The sequence below is a fragment of the Chiloscyllium punctatum genome, chromosome 11 (genome assembly GCF_047496795.1).
Source record: "Chiloscyllium punctatum isolate Juve2018m chromosome 11, sChiPun1.3, whole genome shotgun sequence".
NCBI classification, from domain to species: Eukaryota; Metazoa; Chordata; class Chondrichthyes; order Orectolobiformes; family Hemiscylliidae; genus Chiloscyllium; species Chiloscyllium punctatum.
The window spans coordinates 52024508-52036874 of NC_092749.1; the positions used below are offsets into that span (position 1 = coordinate 52024508).

A 12367-nucleotide genomic window follows, 5' to 3' on the forward strand; every position below is an offset into this window, starting at 1 on the left:
TAAGTACACAAAGTTTATTATAATATTTCTAAAGACTTCAAAACCCAATCTCATTAATCCCAACAGTATTCCATTACAGTACTCAAACACCACAGACACATCCCTGAAACATAAACAGAAATTGATGGAGAACCTCAGCAGGTCTGGCAGCATCTATGAGAGAAAACAGATAACATTCAAATCTGGTGACTCTTTAAAGAGAAAGCTTTCTGCCATTCCACTTAGGGCTTGACTTGGTGTGGCTTCAATTCCTGGTCATGAGAATCTGGCAGTTAAGATAAATTAAGGATCAGGCGGAGCTTAAAACAGGTTAAGGACTATGGTGAGTGTGTGGGGGTAAGTGGAATTGAAACGGCCATCAGCCATGATTAAATGGCGGAGTGGACTCGATGGGCTGAATGGCCTTGCTTTGACTCCTAAGTCTTATATTCAGCTTCAAAAAAAAAAAAACAACCACCACCTTCTGAGTTTTAACCAAACATGTCTGGTCTGGATGCTTTATGCAATTCCTTACCAAAGGTAATGTATTCCTAACAAGTGTAAGCTAAAGATATCTTCTGAGACCAGAGGAAGAAAGAAAAAGAGCTGAAGCTGGCTGTGTAAAACAAAAGAAAAGAATTGTGCAGATCTGCAGGAACTGAAATTTTAAAAATCTTTAATTTCTTCCAAGCTCTGGGGTGTTTTCATCACTCCCCTCATCTCCACCACAAAAATTCAGAATCTGAAAACCTACTACACTACACTGTTTTCTTTTGGAGAATCTGAGCAAACGTATACAAATTCCAATTAGTCTCCAAAACTACCGCTCTCAAGCTATATTTTTCAAAAGATATTACCATAGATACAGAAGTTATGGAAGACACTTCAGACACCAGAAATCCATATGTCTCTAGTTCAAATTGAAAAGTCCAGCACAAGGATAAATTATATATTAAAATCTAAATAAATCCCATCTACCCACAAGAATGAAAATCTTTAAGCGGCATTTTCCTTACTAACAAATCTGAACCCTAATGCCATATCACATTAACAGGACTAACATTTTGACATTAAACATAGAGTTACATAGTAACCATATTTTACACAAATTCATTGCACCCACAAAACTATCCATCAAATGTGCTCACTAAAATGAGTCTTTTATACAATATACAGCTAGGGAAGCAAGCTCCTTTATAAGTTCAGGACAAGGTCCTGGGATTATTTCCAATTAAAAAGTTAAAAGATTGTGGCCTATATAAATAACAGTTTCTTCCCTGTTGACGTATATTTAAAAATGATGTACGGCCAACATAAGGCTCAAATGTTGGTTTTTCAATGGTTCAACATTTTTATTGACAGTGAATGGGGTCAGTTTCTTGACCAACAGGTCATCCTGCAGTAAAACAGCCTCCAGACCAATGTCACAGGCATCAACTTTGAATGGTCTCCCATAAATTAGGTAGAACTGTCAGCCCTACTTCCACATTTTCAAAGGTACTTTGATACTCAAGTCCATTCAGATTTTCTTACATTTTTCAACAACTTTGTTCAAGGTGCAATATCAGTGAAGAAGTTCAAAACAAATCTGTAATAAAAATGAACTCATGCCAACTTTTCAGTTTATCCTAGCCTGCACTTTTACTTCTGTGTGCTACTTGGCTTTGTCCCACCATATGACCAAAGTAAGGTCACTTTGACTTTAGCAAATTCATTATAATCAAATTGGATTTTCATAGCTGATCAAAACGGTGAAAGTGCTCTTCCCTGGTTTAGCAAAACTACAACCAAATTGTCAATGTAAACAGTATTACCACCAAGTCTTTTGATTATTGATTAGCCATTGAAATGTGGCTGGTGCACTTTTCATTTCCAACAGAAGGACTTTGCACTGATAACATCCATCCCACATTACAAGAACTAAAGAAATATCAGCTTTAATCAGTTAATGGAATTGACATCCTTTTAACAATGGATTTGTTTGATAAATGATGCATGTAAGATTTATTTAACAGTCCACCAGTCTAGGACTGGATGCAAATCGGCGTTCACTACCATGTTAATTATCACAAAGTTAACAGAATTGTTGTAACTTATCCAGTTTCAGCATCATTTGACAGGGGAGGTCCAGCTACTGTGACAGTTCAATGTCACTGTCCACAATTAACTTAGTTTCTTCCCTCACTTGACCTACACTCCCTGGATGGAGTCTGTACAGGAGCTGCTTTATTGGCAATATCACCCACATTAACAGGAACATCAAAAACCAAAATTTTCCTGATCCGTTCCCACAAAGATTTATGAATCTGTAATAGCCTTCCTAAATCACTTCAAATGACTTCAAGATAAAACATGTTGTTAACTAACCTTTTAAGCACCAGTGTTTTTTCCAAGTTGATTGTTGGAGGATAATAATTTTTCAATTGCTGATTCATTCTCCAACTACTTTGATTTCTAGACTTCACCTTTTACTCCAATACCATTAAATTCATTTTTTTGTCGTCTATTGGCCCTACATATCTTTTCAATGTGTTAACCTGACATGCTGGTTCTCACTCCTGTCTGAAATACTCACACACAATTCACATTATTAAGCTTCTTTTTGATTTGATAAAAAGGTCCAGTGAATCTTGCTTTTGAAATGGCTCCAAACAGACACTAAAATAGGACCAAAAACACATTTCCTGCAAGAAAATGTCAAACTTCAAACTTTTAAAATCTGCTCTACTTTTCATTGTTTGTTTAGAATCCTTCAAATGCTTCCCACCAACTCTCAGGCTTTTGTCAGTTTCTCTCAAACTGATGTTGAAAGTGTAGTCAGAGATTTGATTTACAATTCAAGTGGCCTGTCACTTAACATTCATTTATTTGTTCAAAACAAAAACTAAATCTGGTGGACTCATTAACAGTGTCCCTAATGGCAACAAACTAAATTTCCTTATACTAATCGCTAGGACACTCTTGGCTCTAATCATAGTCTTCAAACTTTGAAGACTCTTTCCAAAGCACAGAGATTGTGGGTGAAAAGTGAAGGTGTAAATGATTTTAGCCCCAAAGTAATAATCATTTCTTCCAACATAAAATTTAAGCCTCAGATTGATTATGTATATAAAAAAGACAATATCTTGTTTCAAAGAAAAAAAACAACTATTCTACTACCACATTTGTAGCAATGGTGACAATGCAGATTGATAGTGTGGTCAAGGTGACATATGGCAATCATTCCTTCATCAGACAGGGTGTTGAGTGCAAGGGTTGGCAGATCATGTTACAGTTGTAGAAGACTTTGGGTCAGCCACATTTGGAATACTGCATAGTTCTTGTCACCACATTACCAAAAAGGATGTGGATGCTTTGGAGAGGGTGCAGAGGAGGTTCACCAGAATGTTGCCTGGTATAGAGGGCGCTAGCTATGAAGAGGGGTGGAGCAGATTAGGATTATTTTCATTAGAAAGACGGAGGTTGAAGGGGGACCTGATTGAGGTCAACAAAAATCATGACAGGTTTAGACAGGGTGGATAGCAAGAAGCTTTTGCCCCAGAATGGGGGAGTCAATTACTAGGGGTCACAAGTTCAAGTGAGAGGGAGATACGCATGGAAAGTTCTTTACGCAGAGGGTGGCGAGTGGCTAGAACGCATTGCCAACACTGGTGGTAGAGGCAGGCACGATAGCACCGTTTAGGATGCATCTAGACAGATACTTGAATGGGCAGGTAGCAGAGGGATACAGATCCTTAGAAAATAAGCAACAGATTTAGATAGAGGATCTGGATCAGCGCAGGCTTGGAGGTCCAAACGCCCTGTTCCTCTGCTGTAATTTTCTTTGTTCTAATTATCCCGAAAGTCATGCTTCAGGAATGTATACACCCATAAAATTGTACAAAAATACAATGACTCCCATTCCTGGTTTTAGGTACTGTCTCAGATCACCATCTTAAGCCTTTTCTAAACAGTTCTCCAAAAGTTTTTGTACCCTGTATTAGAGTTTAAAGTTGTAGAGTTAAGGGAAGGTTGGGAATTCTCCACTACTGACCACATATGGCATGTCAAGGCAAGAATGATTACACCTCGAAGTAATGAAAGCCAATAAAAATGTTTTAGCATTTTACCATTATCCCAACATCTAAATGACCTCGCAAATGAATTTTGAGAGCCCTTTGTAAAATGTTATGATATTCTGTAGGGACAGCTACCTGACAGACCACACCCCATTCCTCAAATTGATATTTGAGCTGGTCTCCATAGCTTTATTAAATATTTTGTCTTTCAACTAATATGTATCGTTTCAGATGTGATCGGAGTAGGCTGGTATAACTCTTTCAATTCAAAATCCATTTGAGGTACTTATCCTAAAAAGGTGGCTAAACATAAGAGCTTCATTTTGTTGAACTTCATCCTTAACAGTTAGATTTTCAATAACTGAGATAACCAGATCTCCACATCTCCCTGGTTCATACTCCTTTTCTTCCTGTCTAACTTCGTAGGACTGAAATCTAGTCAGTCAGGAAACAATCCAGACTGTAACTTTTGTAACATCCTCGTTTCACAGAAGGTCTTCTGCTGTCCAACTAAGCCTCTACAATCTAAAACACTTTAATATGTCCACAAACAGAGATCCACTTTGGCTAATCCAAATACTTTTAAAACAGTATAATAGCAAATTAGGGATGCGATAGCAGTAGAGTGTTTGCAGAGGAGATTTAGCAGGATGTTTCCTGGTCTGGATGGATTCAGTTATGAAGAGGGATTGAATTGATTGGGGTTGCTTTCTGTCAAGCAGAGAGTGATGATACAAGTTTGAGAGGCATGGATGGGGTAGACAGGAAGGAACCTTTCCCCTTGGAGGAGGGAAAGGTAAGTGACCAGAGACAGAGGTTTACAGCAAGGTGCAGGAGATTTAGAGAGGGCTACGATGAAACTATTATTCACTCAGAGGGTGGTGGGAGTCTTAATCTCATTGTCAGTAAAAAGGTGATAAAGGCAGAAATCCTCACTGAGAAAAGGATTTTTAAAAAATGTGCACTTGTGAACTCAGGCATACAAGACTATGGGCCAAGTACTGGCAAATAGGATTAGAATAGTTAAAATGATTATTTTTGACCAGCGCAGACTCAATGGGCCTTTTTCTGTGTTGTTAACCATTATGACATTCCATAATCAGTCATCACTGACTCTGAGCACTCCATAGGAAGTATTGCAGGAGCATGTGCAGTCGTCAGAATTTCAGATAGGAGGTGCATGGAGGTCCAAGCAGACTTTGGGAAAAAAAAGGGAAGTGTTAAAAACCTGGAAAGACAATTCAAGTTCAATTTTTTTGGGGATTAGGAGGTAGACTTCAAGAACTTATTTCTCCACAACAAAAATCAGTCTCAAAAACTGATCACTGTTCAGAGCAAAGTCCAGACCCTGAAGGCTGAAATTTTAGAATCATACTTTTCTCTTACCTGATGCAGAAATCAGGTCAATCTTTAATAAAGGGTAAATATAGAGAAATTCTGATATATTTATACAAATTCTATGAACGCAACATACTAATAGCCTCTGAAGGGCTTTTGCCTGAAGTGTCGGTTTTCCTGCTCCTTAGATGATGCCTGACCTGCTGTGCTTTTCCAGCACCACTAATCTAAGCTCTAGCCTCATGACCTCTAGATCTGTTTAACTTTGAACTTAAAAACTGTCCTCTTTTGGAAAGTTAGACTACAATAATTCAGTTTTAGTTTCACAAACTGCAATGAATACTTACGTGATTCAAATTCACTAACAGCTAGTAATTCCTCTGAAGGAGTTTTTTCTGGGTGCATTTTCTGTACAAGGAAATAGAAACAGAATTTAGAAGCATATTAACTGCAGCAAAGTTTGAATATGTCAACAGACAGAAAACCAATCATCTGACATTAACTCATTCAGCAATTAGTATTAAATCATTATATAAAAGACTGGAGTAGAAGATGCTATATGTATTGGTGGGGCGGTTTAAGTTATACAGCAGGAATATTTATAAGATGATCAGGCAGTGATTAGTCATAGTCACCGGTCCCCTCTGGATTAAAAAAAACACGAACTAGTGTTAAAATTAACCTCCATTTCCTGAATTGAAGGCTTTTTTTCTATGCAGTGAGCACACATCAGTCACGGAGCAACAAATCACAGGTAACACCATTCACTTAGCTTTGCTGCAAATGTTTGAAATTCTGATAATGACATAAATCTAAGAGGTTTGTCCATTAGAAAAGAATCACTATTCCCTTACAATGGGGAAAAAAAACCTCATTAACTTGCTCGCTGATGCTGCCTCAGTCTCCAAAATGTCACCCAGCTGCTTGCAGCTTAACTTGAACTCCATACACTTTATCTTTATGGATTTTTGAATTTTAAAGATCAGCAAAAACTTCAGAATATACCTACAAAGTTCCTACTTCACATCAAAAGGAATAGCCAACAGGGCTGGAGGGGAGTTAACTGGAAATCAAAAACTGAAACTTATGATCCTAAAAAGGGACATTACAGACAAGTTAATTTGCACTTAAAACATTACTTCTATCCTCTCTCCATATATACCACCAGACCAGAGTTTCACTAGCATTTAAATTTTCAGCATCTACAGTATTTTGTTTTTAAAAAGTAGATGATAAATAGATGTTTACCCCTGTAGGAAAAGATTAAAGCTAAAAAAGTTCTCAGTGTCAAGAGTTGGTGGATTTCTCTTCCCAAGAGACCAGTGGAGGTAAAGTCATTGAATACTTTTGAAGGCAGAGTTAGATACAACCTTGACTGACAAAGAGGTCAAAGGACACAGGGACTGACAGGAAAGCAGAGACCACAATCAGATCACAATCTTATGAATGACAGTGCAAACCGAAGGAGATGACTGGCCTACTCCCAATAGAAATGTTGGTCAGCACATATCCTTTAGACAACCAAACATTACAATAACCTTACGGAATGTCTAAAATCACAGATCCACTCAAGCACATCAGTTGGGCTATTTTTGGAATAGTGTGCACAACACTGATCTCCCTCCTATAGGAAGGATGTTGTGAAGCTCGAAAGGGTTTAGAAAAGATTTACAATGATTTTCCCAGGGTTGGAGGATTTCAGCGACAGAGAGAGACTGAATAGACTTGGGCCATTGTTCCTGAAGCATCGGAGGTGGAGGGGTGACCTTAGAGGTTTATAAAACCATGAGCACCATGGATACAGGGAATAGACAAGGTCTTTTCCCTGGGATTGGTGGGGGGGGGAGAAAGAGTCCAGAATTAGACGGCATACTTTAGGGTAAGGGGGGGGGGAAAAAAAATTCAAAAGCAAATTAAAAGGATGGTGCATGGAATGAGTTGCCAGAGGAAGTGGTGAAGGCTGATACAATTACAATAACATTTTTTAAAAAAGGCATCTAGATGGGTATATATGAATAGGAAAGGTTTAGAGGGATATGGGCTAAGTACTGGCAAATAGGACTAGGTTAATTTAGGATATCTGTTAGGCATAGACTAGTTGGACCAAAAAGGTTGTTTGTGTTGTACATCTCTTGGACTCTAACACTTAGTTTTAGAAATACACCATGGAGACTAGCTTTTGGTTTGTTATTTTGCTTGGAAATTAAAAATAAATCATAATTGTGGAGAACAGAGAGACCACTTTGTCTATTATGCAAAGACCTTGCTTTTAAAAAAAAGGCAAGGCCAAAGTGAAAAAAGTTATATATACACATATACAATTAATCAATAGGGGTATAATTTACTGACTTACTTGTTTTCCTCCCCATTTATCCCTTCACCCATTGATCCAAGACGACAAAAGGACTTAAACCAATGGTTTGATAGGTGATAGCTACAGCCTTCCAGCATCAGATCAGACAGCCTATCCTGTGCAGAACCACGTAGGCCTGTTCAGTGCATGTACTTGTGAGTTTCCTCCCATCCCGATCATGATGATCAGCCCTTTTTACCCAGCTATATTTTTCCAGTTTCTCTTTAAAATGTGTCTACACTATTTGGCTCAACCTATCCTTGCGATAGCTTGTTTTATATTTAACTACTCCCTGGTAATGTTCCACCTGAATTGTCTATTGCATTTGCTAATTATCCTTTAATTTTGGCCTCCAACACAAGCAGGGGCTCTGCTTTCATTTTTCGTTCTACCATCTCCCTCTTCATGACAACAACATGATATGCAACACCATGACTTTGGAATAAAAGGTGACATAACTTGCTGCAGTGTTAAAATAAGGACAGATTTGAGCGCTGTAGGAGGTGTGGCAGGCTATGGACATAAGGGAAAGAAAAAAGTATGCTCCTGATATTCCAAAAAAACAACGAGTCACATCATGCAGCTTGGCAGGGGCACAGAGGTTAAATCAGATTCTGGAGTCCAACCTTCAAGTCATTTCTAGTCATCCACTGGACTCCAGTTGCCATGGAGGTGGGGGTAGGGGGCACTCGCTGAGTTATGTATTCCAGTTGGCTTCCAATCTCAGAAGAACTTGAACCTACCTACCTCTTTTGGGTGGTTAGCTTTCACCTGATCAACCTCCTTAAAGAAGCAGGAAGACAGCAGTAAACTGCCTCCTAGTGATGTTGTGAAATTCTGAGCCTGCCCACCTTCATATCTATGTCCAGCAGGCAACGAATACTAAGCCATACCGATTAATAGCCAAGATTTTGCTGTTATAATGGCGAAACGGTTAATGGCTACTAATGGTGATTCTGCACTGTTGACGTTACCGGAGACAGACAGGCAGACAGAAATGAAAATCTTTAATCACCAAAACTCCCACTGCTGGGATGTCTGGTAGTGTGAATTTGTGTCAGGAAAAAATAACATCTGCTTCAGAGATGTGTTCTGGTCACATCAAGATCAACTGTGCCACTAACTGCAAAATACAGTCCATTATCAACCCAAGAAAAACCTGAAGACCTCTATCAGATCAACCCTAATGTATTCAGTCATTTTTAATGAGATACAAACTCTCAGATCCTTAAAATTAATTTTTGTACCTTGACCGATTTCTTTTTGTAATTTGGGGTCTAGAAGCATGCAGAGTTGGGACAATTGATTTCAGCAGGCTATATCATTATCATCAGAAGGAAGGAAAGACAATGGAAATTATGTACAATCCTGTCCTGACTAGATACTAGCTAACATGCACTTGGAGCACAAGTTACCTAGTAATAGTCACAAACTGGAATCCCAGATAATTTCCAACCTCATGCCATGCCAAGAGAGGCTAATTCAGCTGAGATAGCAAACAGTCCAGTCACATTTCCAAAGTATAATACATCACAGCTGTTGCTGGTGACGAGGATGAGGACTGTCAATTCATCCACCTCACCTGTTTGACCAGGATTCTTGCCAGCAGCCTGACCGTCTCAGAGGGGTTCCAGTTCTGCCCAAATTTGCTCATGGAAGAACATTCCAGTTTGTGCATTGGCCAATCAGCTTTCTGAAAGAAAGCAAGAAGAAAAACAGATACATTTTAACATGAAGAATCCAAACATTTTAAATAACAGCCAGATAGCACTAGCTTTCAGAATTCCAACATAACACTTGGACTCAAAATTGGTTTATGCCATAATCAGCTTTTGATTCAACCATTAATATTTGACACTCTGTCGCATCCCAAGAAGAACAGCTGGAATGAATGTGTCCGATTCCCAAAGTGTGATCCATACATTCCAAAAGGGGTTCATGGAGATCATGTTACTCCACTTAAATGTATAGGAATCTCAACTTTGCAACAGTCAGTTCAAACGCAAGCAAGAGATGAAGTAGTCCAGCACACTAGAAAAAAAAACATGAGGGAATATTTACAGTTTGGGGCAACTGTATTTAAATTTTTACTGTTTGCACAGTATGGTTTGCCCCCTCTCCCAATTTTCTACCTTTACTCTGAGTGCATTGTTTGCAAGTTGAGGGAAGCCCACAAATGTATAAGATATGAGTGGTGACTCTCCTCGGAAATGAGCAGAGGGCATTTTGATCATGACCACCATCACAACAAAAACAAAAAAAAACACAAATGCTGTCCCTACTCAGTATCCATGGAAGGTCAACTGCACCAAACATTAGATGAGCAAAAGCAACAATCCCATCTAACTTTGGGACATGGAGAAGCAGGAATAATGGAGAGGGAGGAAGGTGGGGTAGCAAAGTGTAGTTTGGAAATGAAGTGTATCCTTTTGAGGGGTCAAACATTGAACCATTTGATTTGGAGGTGGAGGTGTTCAATAAGTCTGAAAATATTGAGGGAGAAATCAGATGTGCTAGTAGTAGTACAAGGGGGATTTTTAAATATTATTCCAATTGATTATTTGAATAGTTCAAGTCAATGGAAGACAGGGAGTAGAAGGAATGTGTCAAATTTATTCAATAGAACTTCCTTGAACAATATGTTTTTGGCTCAAATAGGAGGAATGCATTGATGGCTGAGGATCTGATGTTAGGGATTTAGGTAGGCCAAATGATGCCTGTGGATAGAACAGTGGCTCAGTGGTTAGTATTGTGTTGCTTAGCACCAGGGATCTGGGTTTGATTCCAGCATTGGTGACTTTCTTCCTGTGTCGGCATGGCTTGCTGCTGGGTGCTCCTGTTTCCTCTCACAGTCCAAAGATGTATGGGTTAGGTGGATTAGCCATGCCAAGTTGCCCTTTAGTGTCCAGGGATGTGCACGGTAGGTGGATTAGCCATGGGAAATGTGGCATTATGGGGATAGAGCAGGGATTTGGGTCTGGATGGGATGCATATGGAGGGTCCGTAGAGACCCAGTGGACAGAATGGGATTTGGTGATGGACTTCCTCCCAAAAACCTTTTTTAAAAACGGAACCGTGATATAGCTAATGCATTGGCTTGAACATTTCCAAAAAGTAACATGGCCCCCTTTTTAAGACTGGACCTTATTCCTTCACTTAAAAATTCTGGAATTCCTCCCGATCATTGTGGGCATTCCTACATAAAATGGATTGCAACAGTTCCAGAAAGTTGCTCTAGGCTCTACAATCATTGAGGGTGGAAATATCAAGGAAATTTCTTCTTCATTTATTGCCCAACAGAATTCATCTCTGGATGGGACACTACTACAAAGTTTTGATCCACTTCAATGAATGCAATATAATTTAATTCAGTCTTCACCAGAAACAAACCCTTCCGTCCAACTCGTCCATGCCGACCAGATATCCCAACCTAATCTAGTCCCACCTGCCAGCACCCAGCCCAAATGCTCCAAACCTTTTCTATTCATATTACAATTGTATTAGCCACCACCATTTCCCCGGAAGCTCTTTCCATATAAGCATCACCCCCTGTGAAAAAAGGAGTTGCCCCTTATGTCTTTTATATCTTTCCCCTCTAGTTCTGAACTCACCCACCCCAGCGAAGAGATTTGTCTATTCATCTTATCCATGTCCCTCATGATTTTACAAGCCTGTATAAGGTCACCCCTCAGCCTCCAGGGAAAACAGCCCCAGCCTACTCAACCTCTCTCTGTAGCTCCAATCCTCCAACTCTGGAAACATCCATGTAAACCTTTTCTGAACCCTTTCAAGTTTCATAACATCCTTCCAATAGGAAGGAGACCAGAATTGTATGCAACAGCCTAACTAATGTCCTATACAACCGCAACATGACCTCAACTCCTATACTCAATACTCTGACTAATTAAGGAAAGCACACTAAACACCACCTTCACTATCCTAGCTACCTGCAACTCCACTTTCAAAGAGCTAGGAATCTGCACTCCAAGGTCCCTTTGTTCAGCAACACTCCCTAGGACCTTACCAAAAAGTGTAAGTCCTGCTAAGATTTGCTTTCCCAAATGCAGCACCACACATTCATCTAAATTAAACTCCATCTGCCACTTCTCAACCCATTGGCCCATCTGATCAAGATCCCGTTGTAATCTGATGTAGCCTTCTTCACAGTCCACTACACCTCCAATTTTGGATGTCATCTGCAAACTTAACTATACCTCTTGCACTCACATCCAAATCATTTATATAAAAATGACACAAAAAGTAGTGGACCCAACACCAATCCTTTTGGCACTCCACTGGTCACAGGCCTCCAGTCTGAAAAACAACCCTCCACCACGTCTTCTACTTTTCAACCAGTTCTGTATCCAAAATGGCTCATTCTCCCTGTATTCCATGAGATCTAACCATCTCTCATGAGGAACCTTGTTGAATACCTTACTGAAATCCACATAGACCACATCCACCACTCTGCCCTCAATCCTCTTACTTCTTCAAAAAAAACACTATCAAGTTGGAGATACATGATTTCCCATGCACAAAGCCATGTTGACTATCCATAATCAGTCTTTGCCTTTCCAAATACATATAGATCCTGTCCCTCAGATTCCCTCCAACAACTTGTCCACCACCGATGTCAGTC

General features: G+C 39.5%; 1 protein-coding gene across 4 annotated transcripts in view; it reads right to left on the reverse strand.

Moving 5' to 3' along the window:
* The window catches only part of smyd2a (SET and MYND domain containing 2a), a 60467-nt gene that overhangs the window by 30434 nt on the left and 17666 nt on the right, over nt 1-12367 (reverse strand). For all 4 annotated transcript variants that reach the window (XR_011961839.1, XR_011961838.1, XM_072580800.1 and 1 more), the window contains exons 3-4: nt 9311-9421; nt 5723-5783 (exon numbers count right to left, since the gene is read on the reverse strand). Coding sequence is in view for 2 of the 4 variants with exons in the window: in XM_072580800.1 (XP_072436901.1) it covers nt 5723-5783; nt 9311-9421 (172 nt within the window). In the remaining 2 variants the exon portion in view is untranslated. The remainder of the gene's footprint in view (nt 1-5722; nt 5784-9310; nt 9422-12367) is intronic.